This window comes from Homarus americanus, unplaced genomic scaffold, assembly GCF_018991925.1.
Source record: "Homarus americanus isolate GMGI-L3 unplaced genomic scaffold, GMGI_Hamer_2.0 scaffold52512, whole genome shotgun sequence".
Taxonomy (NCBI): Eukaryota; Metazoa; Arthropoda; class Malacostraca; order Decapoda; family Nephropidae; genus Homarus; species Homarus americanus.
In genome coordinates, this window is record NW_024735442.1 from 950,582 (window position 1) to 975,482 (window position 24,901).

The following is a 24,901-nucleotide window of genomic DNA, read 5'->3' on the forward strand; positions in this document are numbered from 1 at the left end:
CATGTTACAGTTACAGTTCTTGATAACCAGTAATATCTCTTGAAAGATAAAGCTTAGACTTAACATTATCATGTAGCTATAATTCCCCACACCTTCCAGGCTTACTTCTACCCTTCATATTTATCACATTTATCATATTTTATTACCCTCATTTTAAAACTTTGCTCATCAAATTTCACCCTCCATAAAAAAAAAAAAAAATCCTATTGTTCGTAGTAGTATACAGTATTTTTTAGGCTCTTAATTCATAAATTAGGGTTCACACAGTCATATAATAGTCTAGCCTTAAAGTACACAACACTGTACAACAAAATAATTTAATGGTTACTTTAGTAAACAAACAACTTCTCCATATCACTTACTGGTGAAGAGGAGTTTCCGCTGCTGGTGTGTATGGAGTATATGGAGTATACGGCTCCTGTAAATCTGAGGCTGCCGGGGTCATAGGTGTCATGGGTGGAGCATCATACTCAGGTGGAGGTTCATCCATACGGATGCGCTTCCCTCCTCGGCGTAACATTTTGAAATCTGAAAAATTTAAGAGGGTACAGTACTACAGTATTTTGGAGGAAAACTTTATGAAATCTGAAACTGTTAAACCAATGGACATGCAGATCTCTGGATAATAAAAAGATCACCTCCAATTCAAATAATTTCAGTGTTAATGTAGGTCCCTTCTACAAAATGGGTGAGAGAAAACAAACAATATCTATACAGTACCCGGTATGTAAAATTAATTCCAACACAAAGCCTGAGTGACATCATTAGACGTGCTTGTCAACAACAAGAAAAAATCACTGTATGCATACTTAATAAATAAATAGTCTACTTATAAAATGATTGGCCAGCCAAGCCACATGACGTGATACTTGGTTGTCATGTCAAGAAGGAGGAGGAGGGGAGGAGACAAGTGATGCTGGCAACATGATGGATACAGAAATACAGGGGGATATATGTGTAGAAATTTGTGAGATACTCCGTTAATACTGATTTGCGAAAGAAATGATATGAAGTCGTATGTTTTGTTTTTCTAGTCTTTGCGTCTGTAATATTGAAATTTGGGTTAATATTAACAACAAACCCGTGGACTAGTTACAGCATGCCCTTCAAATTCGCGGGGGTTAGGTTCTTAAAATGGCCGCGAATCGCCAAATCCGCAAATAACATTTGCTGACAGAGTGGGGGGGGGGGGGTTACATTTTTACTTGTGTACAAAGAAATGAATACAGGTATTCATTTTATATGTTTGCCCTTGGGACAATTATTTCTTTTACCTGTATTGTATATGCATGTGTGTGTAGACACACACAATTTTTTTTTCTTTAAGAAAATATGGTGTATTGCCAAATATAGTTGTTTGTCCTAAGTGTAATAACCAGTGTACACTGCGTGAAGAACAGCACATTTGGCAGAGTCACAATAGTTTTACAGATTAAGGTAAGATGTGGGGATATGAAGAACAGGCGGAGAGGTTAGGTTTTTTTGGTTGGTTAGTATTTTATATATGTGATTTATTCAAAAAAGAAAGAAAATCCACTTTTTCCGTTGTGATTGTTAGGTGGGGGTATCTAAAAAACAAGTGATTTCCGACGGAAAACATTTCTGATATCCAAAGAAAGAACGGTGCTTTTCTATAAATTTACCCAATGGTCTACACCATTTATTCCAGCTGAAAACTCATATATGTATTAGTTTCTGTCAATTTCTGAAGCAGAATTGGTAGCAAGGTTTAAACCCACAAGATGACGCCCCTATATTGTAAAAAAAATAGAAACACACACTTCTATAGACACTAAAGCTATGCAAATATCATTTGGCTTATTCTCTTTAAAGGCAAATTTACTCAATAACAGAAGCACAGCCCGGCATATATTGATCGTTTGTCCGCGGGTGGAGGGACGCCTTGGGTAATCAATTGGTTGCACCATATTTATGATTTAAATGAATATAACATAAACTAAACCATACACAAATAACAGTCAGAGTTTCTCATTACCTTAGTAAATCTTCTCACACAACTAAGGAAGATTTCTCAATATTATTCCTTCACTTCACAGTTGGCCATGACAGGCGGCCGCCACACAAACAATCTCTGACGTCACGCAGATACATTTACGCGGGAACCTTGTTCAGTCATTTCATTATATATTAATAATATACTTTAAGAGAATTATAAGGTACTGAAATAAGAGATTTTTAACAACAGTAAAAGTGGTTTTTTTATTCCCAAATCTTGCGTGTGGTGGCAATGGCTGTTAACATTTCCAAAGAATTTATCCAATACACTCTGGAATAGATAAAATGTAAACAAATTTTACCCGGGGGGCAAAAATTTAATAATAATAATAATTCATAGTACATAAAATTTATAATAAAAAGTTGTAGCGTACAGTATGTGGCCAGTTGTCAATTATCTCAGTATGGGCACACAAACGTCCGTACATGTAGATATCTCACACTCAGGAATGAGGTAGAATAGAAACTCACAATGCGCTCTCTGTATATATATATATATTGTTGTACAGTGCAGTGCTTAGGAGTGACTAGGTGGAGAAGCTCGCTCAGAAGTCCTGTAGGGCGAGGAGGTTTCTGAGGAAGCTGGGTGGTGAGGAGCTGTGAGAGATGTTGCTGGTCCGGTAGCCGAGTGTAGAATGGTTATAATATGAAAGTAATATGCACTTATGATAATTTTTTAATTTGTGTGTGTCATACTGATAAAATCATAAGTAAGTTTATATGATAATTTTTTCATTTACCGAATGTGAGAGAGTTCAATAGTGTACCCTGATTTTATGGACACTTTATAGGTTCGTCTCCCCTAGTGATCGGTGACGTCATAATAACCTGAGATTGTTTTGTAACCGATGTAAACGTCTGGTCCTACCTGACTATGAACTTCACTATTGTTCTATAATTAAGAAAAGAAGTTCATTGATATTATAATAGGACGAAGAATTACAACATTTTAAAATGATCATGGATAATTCACCACTAATTATTGTACGTATAATGCTTGTAATGAACCTGTAGCTGTGTACTGACGACCGAGTCAAACTTATAGTGTTAAGGAAACTCTAGAATAAATTAGGCTTTTTGACATTTAGTATTACATAACCAAAACTTTGGATGTATTTACTTTGAACCTTCGATTTTCTATATTATTTCATTAACATAGCAAATGGGTTAATGCTTTACAATAAACTGACCACATGAAGATTAGCCCCCAGCTTACCGTAATTAGAACTGTATTTACGGATTCCAGTAGTTTATTCTCGAGGAAAACATCTCTGGCACCCAGAAACGTTTTGTGGGAGTGGGCAATTGTGTGACTGTGCAAGAAGGCTAGTTTAGACACTCGGAAACTTTTCCCAGTAACCGGAAAAGGTTCCGGGGAAAAGAAATTTTTCCAGGTTTGAGAAAGTTGCCTTGTTATCCGGAAATTTCTCATCCCCGGAAGTGCTCTGCAGCAATTGTTCCGGCTAACGGGGATATCATTGTATTACTTCTGTAATACTTTTTATTTTATCCTCGGGAAATGTTTATATTGTATATGTATGCCTGTACTTTATGATTGTTTTCTAAATAAATTCAAATAAAATCATATCATATTTAAAGAGTCTTATTCTTACATAAATTTCAGTTGGTAGAGATCTTTCGAATGAGCTGCGCTTTAGGGTGATCTATGTACTATGTTAATTTGAAGGAATTTTCCTTTTCATGGTACATCTTCATTCTGTAATCCTGAAAATGGATTTCAAAATAACATGTACCTGTATTGTGCAGTGCAGTATTTTATTTAAGTTTGTTTTTTGTATTTTTAACAGGAGACAGATGATCTGCAGTATGAAGAGGAACTACTTCGTAACCCTTTTTCAGTAAAGCACTGGCAACGTTATATAGAACATCAGAAGGATGCTTCTCCAGAAAAACTCAATAAAGTCTATGAGAGATCATTACTTCAGATGCCGGGAAGTTACAAGCTATGGCACCAGTATCTTAGGTAGGGATGATATTTATACTATTACCAACTGGTATTATATAGAAAGGCTATTTCTTTTTATAAGTACAAAATTCTTATGTGTCGTACCATGTAGTAGAAGAAAGAAAATCAGTCAAATTTAAGGACAGTACTGTACAACCCTTACTACCTGCATATAGTACATCTGTTCTTTGCTTTATTCACATGCTGTAGTTGATTTTGATGGATAGTTGGGTTCCATTCCAACCTAAGAACTAAAATACCAAATAAGGTACAGTTGACATTAATTTATTGAAATCATAAATTAAGTGTAGACAGCTATGTTATGTACAGTCCCTCAAAAAAGAATTATTTGCCATGAGGTCAATGAAATTCGAGGTTTTCTGAGCAATGTTACTTGACCTGTTTCTGAATAGTTGGTCGTTCTACATCGTCAATCTTTGAGCATGAATTAGTATATGCATTTTTGAACGATGTGATCACTCCAAAGCTTCAGATCATATACAGCAAGGTCTCATATTCCGCATTTTTTAATTTCGCGAGCACTACCTAATGTAACCAAGTCTTCTATTTGGCGTTAAATATCCTGAATTTAGCGGGATCCAGCCAGCTGAACGTGGGATCCAGCCAGCTGAACGCGGGATCCAGCCAGCTGAACGCGGGATCCAGCCAGCTGAACGCGGGATCCAGCCAGCTGAACGCGGGATCCAACCAGCTGAACGCGGGATCCAGCCAGCTGAATGCTGACCACCGTCTTGAATGACATCACAGCCCTCATACCAGTTACAGTCATTTCTGCTACAACGCGTGTTTTGTCAACGCGAATTGGTTACAACGTGATTGATGAATAGGGGAACGCTGTTTGTAAAATGCGAACTTTTGCATATGAATGTTGGCTATAGCTCGATTCCATCCTCAATGTTTTGATTCCACGTTTTAAGCGTGGCGCGGGGTTATGCAATGTTTACAGTTCACGTTCGACAACACATGTTCAATTGATTTGTGTCTTGTTTGTGAAGTGTTTTTTGAGAGGTACTCTATAAATTTCGTTTTTTTTTTTTTTTTTTTCAAATTTAGCAGTTACCCATAAATACTGTATGAAAAGAATAAGTAAAAAAAAATGTTTCGCAGTGAGGACTAATTACGGTTTACACCAGCACACTCTGTTTGCATCACGTGATCAGTTGAATCGCGCGATTTCTGTCAATTACTCCGTGATTTTTGCTATTTTCTCCAATTTTATTGTATTAGCGATGAATACAGAAAGACAAGGTAAGAAGAATATTTCCAAGAAGCGTTCTGGTGATCGACTTGCTGGTGGTGAATGTAAAAGAGGTTTACAAGAATGCAACTATCACGTTGTAGCCCGCGCCATCCTAGCAACCGCCCGGACTGTTATTATGTGCCTCTACCTCTACTGGGGGTCCTACTGGTGCTGGTGAGGGTGGGACAGACTCACCTAAGCGGCCAAATAAGGAAAAGGAGAAGCGGGACTATCATAAGGGAGTTAAATTTGCCAAGTACTTGATGCAGAATAAGCAGCGTGTGATTAAATTACTTGAGGAATGCCTAAAAACTAGTTTCCGGAAAGCACAATCAAGTCAATTAAGGCAGAATTTGTATCATTTGGAGGTTATAAATGGGAAAATCAGAGATTGACGTAGAGTGGCCAGTCTACAGCTCCTCCCCGACTTACGACCACCCGCACTTACGACCTGCCTCAGCCGTACCAAAATTTTGTCTAATTACATATTTTCGAGTCCCAATGTCAGTGATTGGGATGTGTACTGACAAAATTTTCGTTTGTAATTCACTTTAAGATGGCTGGCAAGCTAAAAAGTGAGAGTTTTGTGGTCTTGAGAAGAAAAAAGACACCCATTTTAGATTTTCTATGTATTATTTAAGCATTTTCGACTTACGACCTGGATTTGGGTCCCTAACCCTGTTATAAGTCGGGGAGGAGCTATTGTTATTTTTCCCATTAGTTTATGTATTTGCATTTGGCGAATTTGAATTTGGCGCAATTTTTTCAGTCTATATTACTTGCGAAATACAAGATCTTACTGTATAACATGACTTGGAGTGGATGCCAACGCCTTGCCAGTCATCCACGTGATCTTACATCAAATGGAGCGAGGAATTATTGGGGAGACATCGCAAGATGTGAGAGGTCCTATCATTACCCTTCATAACTAGGGTGAACGAACCCACAGTATCATGATGGGTTAGGCGCCATGAACCACTGGTGGCACACTGAAACTTACAACCACAAATGTCTTACTATAGGTGGATGCAGGGTTCTGTTACCTGCAAGTTGTCTTGATTTGAAACCTGATTTTGGTGTTAAATCAATGCAAATTACTTATCAGTAACAGGGCAGATCTCATGTAATTGCTTGCTTACATATACCTTGCTTCTCCCCAGCACGAGACTTAGATTAATATAGATGTTACTGATATGGCGAGCAGGCATACCAATTTATGATGATGCATTGGGGATCATATCAAAGCTTTTCGTCCAGTCGCTAGACGAAATGCTTTGATATGAAACGCTAGACTCTCGTGTTTCAAATTGTAATGGAAAAAAATCTAAATATTTTTATCGGGAACTGTACATGTCTTTTATGTGAGCATATACTCTACAAGTCACCAAGTGACTTGTAGAGTATACATGTACTGTACAGTTTACCCTTGCTAGTCACAGAGGTTAGGTTCCATGGACCTGTGAATTGTAAAAATCCACGATTAGTCTTAGCAGCCACAGTAATGTATGTTTGAGATACTGTACAGTACTTGAGTCACCCATGAATACAACTGTACTGTTATTGTATATCAGTATAATTATTTTAAACACACATACAATTTTTAAAAACATTAAAAATGTAATGAAATCATACAATGTATGGCACAGTAATTTTAAAATAAGAGAAAATAAGTGGAAAGGGGATTGTTTGCGACAGAGTATGGCAGGTGGCTGGGCTGGATTCAACTGAAATTTCCCACCCTTTTACAACAACAGTATGCAATTCTACATAATTCCCATATTATTTTGGTTCATTTAGGTGCCAGTTTAGTTAAACATTGTAAATTAATAAATTTTCCTGAGGAAAAAAGATCCCACACTCAACCTGAGATGAGTTTTTGAGTTTGGTTAAATATGGCTGCGAACAGGTGACCAGCCAGCAAGCCCTAGTGTCTCATATGGTATTTATTTACTTACAGTATTTATTTATTTAGTGGTGTCACCCTGAGGAGCTACTATATTTATGTAATGTGGAACTACTTTTATGTACAGTATCTCCAAGCAATATTTTTTTCTTCTTATTTTATTTATTTATTTTTATTTTTTTAGGGAATTAGCTGCGAATAGTCAAAACCACGAACCATCAAACTACGAATGGCAAGGGTCTATTGTGATTTACTGTATTTTTGTTGTAATGTACTTACTGTACTGTATCCAAACTATATTTCCTATTTCTCAGAAGGCGATAATTTTGCTAATGATGATGTTTTTCAGATTGCGTATGCAGCAGGTGAAAGGTCGATGTATCACAGACCCAGAGTTTGAAAGTGTGAACAACACTTTTGAACGTGGCTTGGTATTCATGCACAAAATGCCTCGTGTGTGGATAGATTATTGCCAATCTTTAATGAACCAGAGAAAGATAACAAGAACTCGGAAGGTAAGTTTGTTTTCTAATGTACTTTTACAGTTTAGGGCAGTGGTGTATATATAGGGGCCCCCAAATTCGCAGGGGTTAGGTTCTCAAAATGGCCACGAATAACATTTGCGGATTGGGGGGGGTTACAATTTTACTTGTGTACAAAGAAATGTATATTCCATTTATGTGTTTGCCCTTAGACAAATAATCAGAAACAAATTTATTAAAAATGTGACAGTCTACCCTCAAGTCTGTCTTTATTACAGTACTTTATTAATAGAGCACGGACTTGAGGGTAGAATGTGACATTTTTAATAAATTTGTTTCTGATTACTGTACAGTGGTCCCTCGGTTAACGAGTGGTTCGGTTCACGAAATTTCGGTTAACGAATTACCTTCCATAAGAATCTTCAATCCGGTTAACGAACAAAAATTTGATTAACGAAATCCTTACGAACATCACGTTTTGTTGTGAGCATCAGCTGATGGGCTAGTCTGCCAATTCAGTAATTCAGTAATCTGCTCTATGTTTACCCGGTACATTCGTTTCCAGTGGAGTAAATATCAAGAAAATTGTGTTCTTTAATATTTGTGCATTTTTTATATTAAAATTGATGGTCATTCTAAAATTTAGCCATCCAAGCTCTGTCTACATAAAGTTTTTCAACTATTATTTTTGGCTCGATATATGTAACTTTATTCATATTGAAACTCATTTACATGCACACACATTGCCCTAAGGGCAAAGGTGTACTGTACATGTAATCAAAATAATATACAAAATTATTACTAAAATTTTTGTCAAATGCAAACTATAGCATCTTTACATTCAAATTAACCACAAACTTTTAAGAATTCCAGCAATGTAAATTATATTCTCCCCGGTCACATCTATGACATTTTATAAGCAAAAAACAAAAACTCGATCTAAAGGACATAAATAAACAAATAAATACTTCACTAGACCTTCAGGACAGCTGTCAAACATGTCAATGTCACCCCTCCTTCCCTCACAACAAAACGTGTTTGTCGTAAAGATTTCATTTTCGAAGTTTTGTTCGCTAACCGAATTAAAGATCCTTATGGGAGCTAATTCGTTAATCGAACCGTTCGTTAACCGAGGGACCACTGAATTACTATACTGTAATAACAATCGACTTTTCAGAACCTCTCGGTTATTTCAGATTCATCCAAATTCAAATTGTTTAATTCAGTTTAAAAAAAAAAAACATGAATGTAGCCAAAATCTAAATTTTAATGATTTGAATTATAATAGACTGTACAGTACTTAGAATACTTGTTCCTTTGTGATTTTTGTATTCAGTCGTATCCCTTTTCTATTTATACAGGGAACTGTACCTCCTCTCGACCATACATTTGATGCTTTTTATCATGCATGACCAATCCAGTCTTATCATCCATTTTACCATTTTTCTGCTTCATGTCTATAACATTTCCACCTTGGTTCTATCTTCAAGGTGTCTTTCCAGTTTATTTCGAATGCTTTTCATTTCATTCTGTTGTAGCAATATAAATTCATTGAAAATCATCAATGCATTTATGGGGGGAAAATTTTATTTAATTCAGACTTATATCTGATACTCATCTTAGTTCTTCCCTTGCAGACATTTGACCGTGCCCTCTGTGCTCTACCAATCACACAGCATAACCGCATATGGCCTCTGTATCTCAAGTTTGTTATGACTCACCCTATTCCAGAAACAGCTGTTAGAGTATGGAGGAGATACCTGAAGGTAAATATTAATTTTACTAATTTTTCGAAAGATTTGCCCATAAGTGTGTTTTAATATATATTGGTTTAATACAAACTATAGTACAAGCAGTCTCCGAGTTTACGAATTTATTGTTCCTCAAAATGTGTTTGTAACTGGATAAGAAATCCCATTGAAACAATAATACACTAAAAATAATTGTATTATTGGTCCCGCAGACCAATATATATATATATATATATATATATATATTTAAATCTGAAAAAAAAAATAGATATTCACATCCTGTACATATAAAAGAGTTTAGGATGGTTATCAACACATTTGATTGGTTTGTTTTGTCAGCTGTGCCCAGAGGACACAGAGGATTATATCACTTACCTCATATCTATTGGCCGGTTGGAAGAAGCAGCCAAGAAATATGAATGGTGTGTTAACACAGATTCATTTACTTCAAAGTATGGCAAATCCAAGCATCAGTTGTGGTCTGAACTCTGTGAGCTCATCTCTAAAAACCCCCAAGTAAGTCAGAACAAAGAGTATACTGTACAGTGTTGTTAATTTATCTGTATAACTGATGTCATGATCTTTTGGTTGTTGTAAGTTACCTTATACCACAAAATGCCCCTCTGTGCCCTTCAGAGTAGTCATAAACTGTAATTTAGTGGGAGGTACATTATCCAAGCTGGCAGAAGTTTTCACCTAGTTGATTACAGATCATCAGGTTACAGGAACCTATAGTTGACTTGAGGTCCAGTGTGGATTCAGGTTGACCATGTTAAATAGTTCAACTGTGGTTCACTAACTCGTGTATTTCTAACCATCTTCAGCCATAAAATAAAGTTCATACTTGTGTCTCTTTCGTTATCTGCCAGATTCCAAGCAGTCATTTAACCTTTCCTCCTGATCTGTCACCTAAGAATCTAATGACTACTGTGCAAGAGGATAAGTGGGAGTTAACCAATGAATTACAACAAATATAAGAAGCCAAAAAACAAAGTTAATAGCGACAGAATTAACTTTTTGCATGCATCTTCCATGACTGCTGAGCTGACCACACTTGGCCACATAACAGAGACACTCTGGTTTCCAAGTGATATACAGTATTTCTACAAAACTTATATTTTATGAAAAATTAAGAGTTCATTATTATGATTAATTACCATTTTTGAAGTCATTGCTTTTAATATACTGTATGCAATTTTACAAGAATCAAATTGGAGCTTCAATCATTAAAGATCATGGCATGTAGCATTAACCAAGGTGTTTAGAAAATATTGGTATCTAGAACAGTAGAATCTCTAGTTGTGAATAACTATAACTTATAGAATGATATAATAGCACAGTACAATATATTGTATAACTAATGTGTAGAACACCATGTGTAGAACACCATACATGAACCTTCTAAATTGTCCAGGAAACGAGCCTGAAAAATGCAGAAGCCATCATACGTCATGGCCTCCAACGTTACACTGATCAAGTGGGTATGCTGTGGAACTCTCTGGCTGAATTCTATATCATCAGTGCTCTTTTTGAAAGAGTAAGTACCCATCTTTTTGGGCATTCATTGATTGTTTTACTGTGAGTTTTAGAATATAAATATGTGCAACTGCTTTTCTATTTAATGTTAATAATGAATGAGAGCAGAATGCAGAAGAAATGTAAAGAATACAGTTTCGGATTTAAAAGTAAGTTAAGTCAAAGGAAAATATTGGATCATCATTCACTGCCTGGTTTGTAGTTCATGTAACAAGACTAAGGTACTCCTGTTTATACCCATCACGTTTAGGGGTTGTAGCCCTGGGATAACCCCTGACATTGACAGCTAGCAATGTGAAATCTCTCAGCCCGCTCCCTTAAGTGGGAACCCTCATACTGAATGTCTCCTTTGTTAGAATCCAATATTAAATGGAATTCATTACATTCCAGTCAACAAGATAGATCCTAGGACCTGGATTTGCACCTGTTAGACTTCTTTAGTTATATGGAGTTACAGAATTCAGTCCCAGCTAAGTTATAAAATAGGATTTCAGGAACAAACACTCCTCTATTTCCATTGTTGTTGTTAGTAAATAAATATACTCTGGGTAACGAGATGACTCTCAAAGCTGGAAAAAAATCCCTCATCCCTGGAATTTTCCAGAATTTTCCGGGTAAGGTAAAAATCTTCTCGAAAGTTACAGAAATTGCCCACTACATTATCTCTCGAACCCGGAAAAATATCCCTCATCCCAGGGATTTTCCGGGTAATGGAAAAATTTTCTCGGAAATTCTCGAAATTGCCCTTTACATCATCTCTCGAACCCGGAAAAATAAGCCCTCGTCCCCGGAAATTTCTGGGTAACAGAAAAATTTCCTCAGAATTTCAGGAAAATGTGCCCCTCAGAAAATGTTTCCCAAAGTCGGAATTTTACGGAAAATTCCGGCTTTGGGGACAATTTTCAGAGAAATTTTCAATTCCAGCTATCGGAGAATTCCGGGTTTGAGGGATTCCGGCTAACGGAAATATTACTATAATATGAACAATTGTCCAAGGAAGGTATGTAATAAACTACAGTATAGTACAGTACTTGAGTCAATTTGGATATGTTGTTACTTTCTTCAAATATCTGTACACTAACATACTTCTTAAATCTCTAAAACTCGCTAGTTATTAAATTTACAAATAAGCTTTCATTGTATCACCAGTTTCCTACAATCACCATATAAATTATTTCTCAAAGTCACATGAAGACAAGTAGACTTATCACTCACAACATCATGCACACAGTCACTAAGTCAGTGGCTTGGTTGTTTAATTTTTCTTCATTTACTCTCACGTATTACCTGTGTGGGGGAAATAAAATAAAATAAATCTAGTCTATATTTCTTAAGAAACATATGTAGAATACTCAGATCTTTTGTAAAATAGATTTTTGGTTGACATATAACTTTAATGTATTACTGTATACATGTTCGGAATTCTGAACGAGTCTTAGAGTACAGTACAGTAAAACCTCGATAACTCGGCACGTATAGGGCTCTGTCCTTGCCAAATTATCCCAAATTCCGATTTATCGAGGCACCTCTCCTCCCCCCCACCACACACACACACACTCAAATTATGACAATAAAAATTTATCAACTCGTATAGTACATGAAATTATTCAGTTTCAAAGAGTAACGCTTACCAGCACTGCAGGCAAAGAATGGAGCATTATAGTCGGCGAGAGGCATGGTAGGTGTCACAGAGGCATGGTAGGTAATGCAGGGGAATGGTTGGTGCTGCAGGGGAATGGTAGGTGATGCAGCTGATGGAGGGGAAACGCTACATAAACAGTAACAGCGTGGCACTTTTGTATGCTAATGTAATTTGGTCACTTATACAAAAAAAATACAATTTAACAAAATTAATTGTTTTCTCTACATATAATTCAAGTCTGTAAATAAACAGGTAACCTATATCTCTAAGGATATTATAGTCCACCCAAGTAAAACCGGTTTCTTTATTACAGAGCAAAACGTCAAATTAAAATGCTCTTAATGTGCCTTAGAAATAAAGAAAATATAATATAACACTATAAAATAAGAAAAATGACGAGCATAGGTGTGTGTGTGGGAGGGGAACATATGTGAAGTCCACTCAGTGAGCTGTACTGCTTGGCTGACTCACCTGCCTTCATCCCTCTCATGTGACATCACGGCAGACACACACACGTCTCAGTCAGCTGGTCGACTGCCTGGCTGAACTGTGGCATTGCTTAGATGATGGTTTGAGTTTGGAAGGAACCATTTTTTGTACATAAAATATGTACTATTCTATTTTATGATATGCTATGTATCAATTTTATTGTTTATCACAAATTTTTTTTTATAAAAGAGGTTATAGCGCTACAGATGTAGGACACGCGAATAAATTACTTCAGTTCCTTTCAGATAGTTGGACTAAATTATAAATTTTACTAAAGGGGACAAAGTTGGGATACCTGGAAGATTCAAATACTGTAGTTGGAATTTGGATAAAATGAATTGCACTGTAAATTAAATAAAATCTATGGCATTGGAATTACTGTAATAGTGGAGATGTTCTGTGTACAGTGGCTGGCCTGACATGAATGGGGGAGGTTGTTGGGTGTTAATGGGTTAATTTTGCAGGAACCAAATTTTACCAGGGTGCTGAATATTAATTCTGGTGCCCTAGATACTCTGTGGTGCAATGTATAGCACCTTATACCCAAAATATTGGGTTGCTACAGCATCCCGAATTATTTTTATAATAAATTCCGCGATAATTTTCGTGCCAAATTATATGAAATTCCAAGGTTGCAAATGCTGACTTATCAAGGGTTTACTGTAATTTGAATTTTTGACGTTCTGTATGCAGTATCTAAAAATGTATAGGGTGTTCTGTATACTGTAAATGATACTATAAAAAGTAGGATTAGTGATCAGTTAGGATTAGGAATAATAGAAACTGTTTATTTATACATAGTGAATTTTCAAAACAACATATGAAAATTTTATCTTATTTCCTAATCCTCGCTAACCTTACCCGCTTTGGTTCCATTGATATGAAACACCCTGTAGAATATAGTAGAATACTGTATGTAGTAGCTTTAATGACAAGATAAACATTTTAAATGTTTTTTCATGTTAATTTCAACAGGCTCGAGATGTGTTTGAAGAAGGACTGAGAAGTGTGATGACAGTGCGAGATTTTACACAGGTTTTTGATGCTTATGCCCAGTTTGAAGAATTAATGCTGAAGAAACGTATGGAAGAAGTAGGAGTTGAGGTTGATGAAGAGGAAGAAATTGATCTGGAATTAAGGTGCAGTATTTGCTCTCTGTTCCTCACATTAATGTTGCTTTAAATTCTAGTTGGGCAGATGCAAACCAAAGGTTTTAAAGGTACTGGAAGAATAAAAAAATCCTTTTCAGGACCTGTGAAAGTTATTTTTATTTTTGTGAGTTTAAGTTTATACAGGTATGCAGATGTGCAGATAAGGTCCTTCCCCAAATTAATGGAAGAGTTACAAATTAACTTTTACAGAGCGGTTATACGAACAGGGCTAAACATGAAATTTACAGTACGGTGATATCCCCTTTAGCCGGAAGAATTGGTGCAAAGCACTTCCAGGGATAAGAGATTTCCGGCTAACCAGACGACCTTCTCAAACCTGGAAAAATTTCTTATCCCCAGAATCTTTTCCGGTTACAGGAGTGGGAAAAGGTAGGCCCTCTCGTACGTCACTAAGGTTGAAATTTTAAAGAAATTCGAAGCTGGGACGAGGATATGCGACCTAGCATGCCATTATAAAGTCAACAAATCTACCGTCAGAACTGTCAGGAAATACCGGGAAAAAATATTGTCTGCTGTCCACACCACCTACCCGGAGATTCAGAAGTCTGTGCTTGTTACCCAAAGTCGTTCAAGAGTAAAGGTCTGGCGAGTCCAATACGATATAGCGATTTTAACTTACAGTATGTTAAATGGCACTGCTTGCATGGATTTCTGATGCGTGGATGTGTACCAGTACGATATTCCTGTGCAAAATGAGACCCCACTACAGTATTCATTGTAGTTGTCATACAAGTAACAGATTGGTTCAACATATGCATGCATACATTAAGTTGGTTTAACTTAGGATTTTTTATCTTAGGGAGGTACTGTATTTCTTTAATGATAGTGAGTTAGTTATCCTCTCTTATTTCTTCTTTCTTATTTTATGAGTACTGTAACAAAAAATTTTCAATTCAGGTTGGCAAGATATGAAGATTTGATGCAACGGCGACCACTTTTACTTAACTCAGTCATGTTGCGGCAAAACCCACACAATTGTTTGGAGTGGCAGAAGAGAGTGACGCTTTATGAAGGAAAACCTAAGATGGTAAGTTTTTAATGTATTTTACTTACTTAAGAAAAATATGAAAATAACAGATATGTAGTAAGAGAAATGATACATTATTTTCTCAATTTAACGAATTAATTCAAGCCACACCTGTTCATTAAATCCAAATTTCTGCTAAATCGACCTCTCGGTCAACTAAGTACTGTATACATTGCAGCACCTTAGCTTTTGTCTTTATTCAAGACATATTTGAAGGCAACTGAATTTACAGGGATGGAATGTCAGGTCACCCTTTCTTGGGTGGGAGAGTAGTGGGTTTCGTGAACCTGAAGATGTCTTGAAAAAAGTCACTCTGTAACATTCGATACCATAATATCCGGACCACTGGGGCTAGTTATACAGACTTTTCCCTATGAAAAAGCCATAATTTAGTGCAAAATTACTGTACTCACTTTTTACTCAAATGTACTTGGCTAAAGGGCTAAAAAATTTCTCTCGCAAACTATGTGATGTTTATAACTCAAATTAATTGCGATCTTGTAAGGATTCCAGCAATTCAAGTTATATTTTGCTAAGACAAGTCAGTGACATTTTATAAGCAAAAACACACATAAATTATCACAACCCGTACTCAAATGTACTAAGTTAATTACTAAAAATTTTATGTCTAGTGGAAACAATGTGATGTTTATACTCAAATTAATTGCTATCTTACAAGGATATCTTTAAGAGTGAGGTGCTTCCCCACCTGGAGTATTGTCACCCCATCTCATCCCCAAGGTATGCTAGAGACTGTCAATTGATTGAAAATGTCCAAAGTAGGTCCATCAGACTGGTGCCTGCTCTCCGAAACTTCAGATACCCATAGAGATTGGAGCGCCTGCAACTACCTAGCTTATACTACAGACGGCCGAGGGCGACCTAATCGAAGTGTATAAACATCTCAGGGGGCACTACTCGGTCGAATGTACAGTCAGCCATAGATCCAGCGACCCCACCCTGGGTCTCATACTGGCAATTTTACCTGGCAATACTTGGTAAAGTAAGGCTGTATGTAAAGGTGATTGTGATTGGTGGATCTATTTTCGACTGCATCGTTGTCAGGATAAATATTAAACAATCGAAAGATTTATTTTTTATTATCATAAACTATTAATCATTATTATAGATCGTGAGAAGTTTTCAAATGTTCTTATATTTCCTTAAATAATGAAGAAATTATATTAATGAATTGGCAACTCAACTGCAACGAGTTCTGCCACAAGATTCTCAGATTAAATTTTCTTAGTTATTTACACAAATACACGAACATTTGGAAACTTTTCATGATCTTAAATAACATTGAATAGATTATTAATACAGAAGTCTACCTTTGGATTGTTTAATATACACCTGTATATCCTGACAGTGATGCAGCCAAAAATAGATCCACCAATCACAATCACCTTTACATACAGCCTTACTTTACCAAGTATTGCCAGGTAAAATTGCCAGTACGAGACCTAGGGTGGGGTCGCTGGATCTATGGTTGACTGTACATACCTGGAGCCAGCGGACGTCCACCCAACAAGGGGTCGCAGCTCCAGGTTGAAGAAGTCACATGTCCAGAAAACTGTGAGGGCAAATTTTTTCAGAGTGAGAATTGTGAACTCATGGAAAAATCTGCCAGAGAGCATTTTGACAGCACCAAGTGTGAGCTCACTAAAAATACCTAACTTTTTCATATAGTACTGTTCAGTATACCAACAATATTCAGTATTGGACGAGTTTTTCGGATTCATTTTATACCGAAAACCCCCCTATACCGAACTGAATACTGTACAGTACTCACAAATTATTTTGGTATAGAGAGGTAATACTGCAGTGTAAATGCATCTGCACATCCTGTGGCCATCTTAACCATGTGACAGGTAAGAGTTTACATTCTTTAGAGACAAACGTGTGTCAAAATGTGATTGTTACTTGCTAAAACAAATTTTTCCCTTTGTATTAATAAAAAGGTGTCAAAATGTAACTTTTGTTGAATTTTTTTTTGTTTATTGGGCAGATGTATATCGGGATACCTTTATGCAAAATATAATAGTTTACTTGCCTGTTAATTGTCACCTTGTAGTGAAGAGTTGCACTGTTGCTGACCCCCAGTGATGTACTTTATGTGTAGTGTATAGACAAAAACTTTAATTTCAGTCACTGATGTACTGTATTAACTCCAATATTGTACACTCCTTGGGGTGTTGAGACTTATGGGGATTATTGAAAGCCTTGGCTCACTAAATCAGGGCAAGTTTTAACACAGTAGATAATCCAAACACTTTGTGCACAGTACTGCTACTGATGCCATGTGGGCGACTGACTGTTTTATCCTGAGACGCTTTGTATGATGGTCACACAATGTTCCGGTAATGTAATAATTCTTCTCTTATATTAAGTTATATATATTATTGAAATAATATTTAGATATTGGAATAACTTTTCCACAAAATCCAAATTTCGTTGGCACTGACTGTCTATCGTTACCTTGCTCGTCATACAGTCCTTGTTTTGTTTACACATACACCCCACATTTTTTTTTTAAATCTATGTTCATGTGTATCAGTGAATTTTTATATTTTTCATATTTAACCTCTTAAAGTACTGAGCAGTATACACTATGGAAGGAAAATTGTCCTCCTTCCTCTTCATAAAAATGCATCGCTCATTATATAAAGGAAGTCATGTGGGTTTATTTTGAAGTTTTTGGTCTGATTTTATTTATTTTTTAATAAATCACAAAATCTTCTCACTAATTCTACTTTGACAAAAATATTGAATTATCCTGATGTATCAAATTGTGAATGTTGACTTATTGAGTGGTGTGTGCACAGTATAGAGTACTGTATTTAGACAGAAAAGGTATACTGTATATAGAAAATGAACATGTCATAAAATTTTCTTGGAGGCAATGTTATTGTTCTTCATGATTTTTTTTTTTTTGTATTCTCTTCATTCACAGATTGTTGCTACATACATGGAAGCTGTCAAAACAATTGACCCAAAACAGGCAACAGGAAAGCTGTTTTCACTTTGGGTTAACTTTGCCAAGTTTTATGAAGAGAATAACCAAATTGTAGATGCACGAATAATATTCCAGCGAGCCACTGAAGTTGCTTATGTAAAGGTTGATGATCTTGCTAGTGTTTGGTGTGAATGGGCAGAGATGGAGATCAGACATGAGTGAGTACTTTTCACTGTATAGCATGCCCTTCAAATTCGCGGAGTTAGGTTCTCAAAATGGCCGCGAATAGCCAAATCCACAAATAACATTTGCTGCTGGGGGGGGAGGCGTCACATTTTTACTTGTGTGCAAAGAAATGTATATTCTTTTTATGTGTTTGCCCTTAGGACAATAATTTATTTTCCTGTATTGTATATATGTGTGTATGTGTTTTGTGTGTGTGTGTATCTACACACACACACACACACACACACACATATATATATATATATATATATATATATATATATATATATATATATATATATATATATATATATATATATATATATATATATATATATATATATATATATATATACAAGAAATTACTGTCTAGAACAAATGGCTCCCTGTCCCAGCCATGAAAATGTCAGCAACTTTAAAGGGACCCATAGATGTTCTTGGGTACATCCAGGGTGTCATCCGCGAATAATCGAGGTCTGTGAATTGTAAGGGCATGCTGTATTTACTTTTTGTTCGTAAATGAAAGTGAAAGGGAATTATGATATTGAACTGTCCTTCCTTCACTCCATATATAGGAGCTGAGTTTTCTTATAAATATCCTTAACAGATTCCCAATTATTGTTCAATATTAACATGGATAAGGTAATATTATGAATAATAGGTACTGTATTTAATGCATTGATTTTTGATGAAGGTATCGAAAAGGGTGAAATTTAGGAACAATGTTTCATTGTTTTACTCATTTATTCTCTCACATATTCTCTCCATACCTAGTACAACATGCCCTTAAAATTAGCGGGGTTTGGGTCTCAAAATATCCGCGAATATCATTTGCTGACTCGTGGGGGGTGCATTTTTTGTACGTAAAAAACAAATCTGAAATTTTTTCTCATTATTTTAAATACTGTACATAAAAAAATAGAGTAACACTCACCATTCCACACTGGCTGTTTATGTAGAGCCCATTTTCCTCTCTCTCCTGCCACTGATGAATATCATGATGTAAAGGGTGAATATGATGGTTGGTGATGAAGATGAAGGCAGGGGTTACAAGTGCTCCTTATCTGCCTTGTTAGCATTGAAAACCTGCTCCGGCTTGTATCCCTTCTCTCGGATTATCTCGGCAAAGATTGCAGGATACTCCCTTTGCTGCTACTCATCCGCCAAGGCTGACTCACCAGTGGTCCTCAAGTTGTGCAGGTTGAAGCACTTCTTGAAGTTCTCTAACTACCCCATACTGGCCTTAAAACCTTTCTTTATGGTATCACCAGCACTAGCAACCACCTTCACCACTCACTTCACTACTGCCATACTCCTGGCCACACACAGCAAAACTCTGGCCACTCCTAAGTTTGTCCAGCAGTTGTATCTTCTCCACTAGGGTCATGACCTTCTTTTCTCTCTTTGCTTGTTTGGGCACCTTCCCACGGCTGGATGAAGATGGTTGGGGGCATTTGGGAGCCATCATAAGCATGAGCAGCACAGTTGTCAAGAGAGCAGAGTAGCACACACACATATGAGACAGATGAGTGTTTATCCCAGACTGAGGTAGAGTGCTCACATGGCCCAGCTGCCTGGGACAACAGAAACACCCGGGACACCACCAATCTCTCATGCTCCCTGTCCCGGCTGCGAACATGCCGCCAACTTTAAAAATACCCATAGACATTCTTGGGTACATCCAGGGTGTCATCTGCGAATAATATAATCGAAGACCACGAATTAAAAACCCGGGAATTGTAAGGGCATGCTGTACCCACTATTTATATTTTCCTTTGAATAATGGTCAGTAAATCTTAGAAATACAGTATTCCATTTAATTTTACTGAATTTATGAATCATTGTTCTGCTTTGGATGATACTGTAACAAGAATACTGGATCATTTGTTTGTTCTTCAGTTATTTGATGATGCCTTCTTCACATTTAACATTACTTCAGAGCATCTATCTTTCATTGAATTTCAAACTTTTATTACCTTTAAAATTTCAGCAATGAAGAAGAAGCTCTGAAGCTTATGAAGCGAGCTACAGCACCACCACCCCACAAAGTTGCCTATAATGATGAATCAGAACCTGTTCAGCGGCGGGTATACAAGTCTCTTAAGTTATGGTCAATGTATGCTGACCTTGAGGAGTGTTTAGGCACCTTTAAGTCCTGTAAAGCCGTGTATGATAGAATCATCGACCTACGGATTGCTACACCACAAATCATCATAAATTATGGAATGTTTTTGCAGGTTTGTAGTACTTTGAGGATAATTTATCTGTACAGTGCTGTATATCTTCTTTGCAGAATATTCAGTGACTTCTAAGTGCAGCCTTTAGTAAAATTTACTCTTCCAGATTTGATCTTAAGCCATTCACCCAAATCATACATAGACATATGCCTGTTATGCATTTATAGATAATACATAAATGAAATGTGTTTGATATTTGGAATTATTCTTTTTTTATAGGAAAACAACTATTTTGAAGAAGCATTTAAAGCATATGAAAAGGGCATCTCCCTCTTCAAGTGGCCATATGTTTATGATATATGGAACACCTACCTCACCAAGTTCCTTGAGCGCTACATGGGAACCAAGATAGAGCGGGCTCGAGATCTCTTTGAACAGGTTAGCAGTACAGTACACTAGCATTAACCTTCTCCCAAGTAAGTACAGTACAGGTATATAATTTTCTGTCTCAAGAAAGCATAGAAACTACCTGTAAATATATTTACAGCTCTTTTTACCTGCCATAATTCATTAGTGGATTCAAATGTCACTGGAGATAGACAGCCTAGGCCACTGGACATAATTTTTTCTGGTCATATTTTGCCTGTTACCCATTGCTCAGTACATACAGTACCACTCATGTTGTTTAGGCTCAAGTTATTACTGAGTTAGAGAAGTACTGTATCCTGAGATAAGAGGAGATTGACAGTTGGAAAAAGACTGGGGGAATAATGAAGAAGGTAGAATTACTATATTAGTATTAGAGTGTGTTGAATGATAGAAGAATGGACGTGATTAATTGTTATGATATTTGGCAGTGGATTTGTTAGCAAATGAAACGTTGAATGATTAATTAAACCAGTGAGTAGCAGAGGGAAAGAAAGTAACAGGCACATTGAAAAACATATTGAGAGAATGAACTTTAATAATGGAGACAGATATGGGAAAATACAGGGAAGTCATTAATCTGACTTATACAAATGTAAAATATGGACTTTGGATGGAAGAGGAAAGATCATATCAGAATTTATAGAAATGGTGACCTTGAGAGTGTGTCAGTATGAGGCAAGATTAAACATATCTAAATTGATCAAAGGTAATACAGTAGGCCCTTCAAATTCGCGGGGGTTAGGTTCTCAAAATGGCTGCGAATCGCCAAATCTCCGAATATCATTTTCTGACCGGGGGTACATTTTTACTTATGTACAAAGAAATGTATGTTCCCTTTATATGTTTACCCTTCGGACAGTTATTTCTTTTACCTGTATTGTATATGAGTGTGTGTACACACACACACACACACACACACACACACACACACAAACAAACAAACACATGCTATAAGAACAGCCCAGTCCCAACCATTATATAAATTATCAACAACTTGTAATCAACCTGTTTATGTATTTACTCTCAGCCAATCTTACCTTTTTGCACTGTCACTATGTTGAAAAGCCCTGTAGTATAACCTTCTCCCCACCTACTTTTTATATATCATATTTGAATCACTTATGTTATTTGTTATTTGTCAATCAAGTGACCCATTCCCCAATTATGTAACTGTATATTTTCAGCCTTCCGGCTTCCATGCTCTTTCAAAAAACCGTTAATTATTATTATTATTATTAAAATGGATACAAATAAATAATAATGTGGAAATCCTTTCACAAATACTGTGATAAGAAACACTACAACAAAATGTAATGTAGAAAAATTGCGAGTCTACCCTCAAGTCAACTCCGTGCTTTGTTATTACAGTCGAGTTGGTCGAGTTGCCATACTGCGCCAGCTGGGTTGATACGTAGATCAAAATTACAGAATTTCTTTCGTAGCCATCTAGCCAACCCAACATGAAGGATATAGGTAATTGTGGTGTAATACTGTGTATACTGTGTAGGATGGTGTGTGCATGTAAATGAGTAAAAATAAATGAAGAAGGTTATGTATATCTACCGAAAAATACGAGGTGAAAAAAACATAACACCTCAAAGCTTGGCCCAGTAGCCTGGTGGTTACAATGATGAGCTAACCTAGCTACAATAACATGATCAATCACTGTTAAGCACTATTCTATCAGTAAACACAATTAATAACAGTAAATCCGGTGAAATATGGCAGGGACCGAGGGGAGTTAAAACTGCAGACGATGTGCTAACTAGCAGTCACTCACTCTCCTTACCCGCTCCTGTTGCCAGGCGTACATATGGGAGAAAAACATATTTTGTAGTCTACTGTTATAAAGAAATACTGTAGATAAACTTTAACCATTACATGCTGGCTGTTTGTGTAGAGCCTGTTTTCCTCTCCCCTGCCACTGATGAATATCATGGTGAAAATGATGAATAAGATGATGATGATGGTGAAGGTGGTTGAGGGCGTTTGAGAGCCATAACAAGCTTGGGGAGCATAGTTGTTACGAAAGGAGAGTAGCACACACGCGAGACGTACAAATGTTTAGCCCGGACTGAGGCGGAGGAAGCGGGACGCCACAAAACTCTCTCGCTCCCCATACCAGCTGCAAAAATGCCGGTAACTTTAAAACTACCTGCAGACATTCTTGGGTACATCCAAGGTGTCATCAGCGAATAATAGAGGACCATGAAATAAAAATCCACAAATTTTCCGGGCGTACTTTACTGTACTGTACAATAATTTCAGACTAGCTTTCTTTAAGCCAGAGTCCTTGGCTTTTGGACTTGGTAAAGCACTATACAAAATTTGTCAACAAGTTTTTCAAATATTGTCAAGAGAACTGCTTATAAAACAGCTAATTCCAAAGATATTAGATAACTCAATTGTTTTAAAAGTATTTATGGTTGGCTAACTCGTTACATTTTTTCTAAACGTTGTTTGCAGAAATGGATGCTATTTATTAAACTTTATTACAGTGTCTGGAGAAATGTCCCCCCAGCTATGCTAGGAACCTGTACCTCTTATATGCCAAGATGGAGGAAGATCATGGACTGGCCAGACATGCTATGCAGGTGTACAGTCGTGCCACTAAGGCTGTACCACCTGAGGAGAAACTGGCTATATACAATATCTACCTACAACACGCACAACAGATTTATGGTGTTACAAGAACGAGGGAAATTTATCAGGTGAGGAATGTTTTGATGTTGTCTTGGCCAGGTTATTTTTTCAAGTCATTCCCTCATCCAGTATCAAATCATTTGCGAAGTCTCCTCCAAGTACCCAGTTCAGTGTTATTGTGTGTGTGTGTGTGTGTGTGTGTGTGTGTGTGTGTGTGTGCGTGTGTGCGTGCATGTGTGGTTTTTTTTTTTCTTTTTCCTCAAGCCTTTTCCTAATTTGCTGCTGAATCAAGAGTAACATTTGATTCTTCTTACACCCACTGTTATCTGTTCCTAACTGCTGTGACATCCTCATAAATCACATGACAACATTGTCTTACATGAAAAAAGTTAAATATATTTTTTATGGCTTTTTATACATGGCAGGCAAATGGATTTAGTAAATTTAGTAAACATTTGGGAATTAGTTTTGTAAGTTTTTATTAATACGTACTGTACTACTGTATTTTTTTTTTCCCACAGGAGGCAATTGACGACCTTCCTGATGAAGGTGCTCGTGAAATGTGTTTACGGTTTTCGGAGATGGAGAGGAAGCTCGGTGAAATTGACCGTGCTCGGGAAATTTATGCCTATTGCAGTCAGATATGTGATCCTCGCATTACTGCCGAGTTCTGGGCCAAGTGGACTGATTTTGAAGTGGCTCATGGCAATGAAGACACCATGAAGGAACTACTTCGTATCAAGCGATCAATGCAAGCCAAATACAATACACAGGTATGAATATTATTATACAGTACAGTATTCTGAACATATATACTGCATGATGTTTGAAACTAAAGAGCTGGGAGAAAACACTGATTTTGTTGTAATGAGAAGATGGAAATTTTCTTTTACAATATTAATTGTACAGTAGCTAAAACAACTATCTGTGCAGGTTGGGGTCGATATGCTCCAAAATTTTACGTGTGACTAGTGACAGCCCTCATGTACCAAAATTTATCGCCCATGGTCTCATATTGTTTCCCACAAAGTATGCACAGATAGTTGTTTTAGCTACTGTACAGTAGAGTCTCTATACACTGGAATTTGTTTTTTCAGTCTCTGAGATGCTCCAGACCTCCCCCTTAATCACCAGAAATATTTTAAAAATCCAGAAAATCCAGCATAATTCTGGACGATTTGTGTGTTCTTACATGCTGTTGAACGTCTATGTGTGGGTGTAGTGTG

At 36.7% G+C, this 24,901-nt stretch overlaps 2 protein-coding genes across 2 annotated transcripts in view; one reads left to right on the forward strand and one right to left on the reverse strand.

Annotated features, from left to right (window-relative positions):
- Positions 1-2,127, reverse strand: part of LOC121870877 (cohesin subunit SA-2-like) — a 70,640-nt gene extending 68,513 nt beyond the window's left edge. The window contains exons 1-2 of the mRNA XM_042372850.1: positions 1,997-2,127; positions 363-528 (exon numbers count right to left, since the gene is read on the reverse strand). Of these exons, the coding sequence (XP_042228784.1) occupies positions 363-520 (158 nt within the window). The 5' untranslated portion in view covers positions 521-528; positions 1,997-2,127. The remainder of the gene's footprint in view (positions 1-362; positions 529-1,996) is intronic.
- A 731-nt stretch (positions 2,128-2,858) lies between these two features.
- LOC121870967 (pre-mRNA-splicing factor syf1 homolog) overlaps positions 2,859-24,901 on the forward strand; it is a 28,464-nt gene continuing 6,421 nt past the window's right edge. The window contains exons 1-13 of the mRNA XM_042372955.1: positions 2,859-3,000; positions 3,825-4,000; positions 7,496-7,661; positions 9,266-9,394; positions 9,719-9,895; positions 10,794-10,916; positions 14,022-14,185; positions 15,116-15,245; positions 18,199-18,419; positions 20,417-20,663; positions 20,883-21,041; positions 23,531-23,743; positions 24,197-24,448. Coding sequence (XP_042228889.1) covers positions 2,971-3,000; positions 3,825-4,000; positions 7,496-7,661; positions 9,266-9,394; positions 9,719-9,895; positions 10,794-10,916; positions 14,022-14,185; positions 15,116-15,245; positions 18,199-18,419; positions 20,417-20,663; positions 20,883-21,041; positions 23,531-23,743; positions 24,197-24,448 — 2,187 coding nt within the window. The 5' untranslated portion in view covers positions 2,859-2,970. The remainder of the gene's footprint in view (positions 3,001-3,824; positions 4,001-7,495; positions 7,662-9,265; positions 9,395-9,718; positions 9,896-10,793; positions 10,917-14,021; positions 14,186-15,115; positions 15,246-18,198; positions 18,420-20,416; positions 20,664-20,882; positions 21,042-23,530; positions 23,744-24,196; positions 24,449-24,901) is intronic.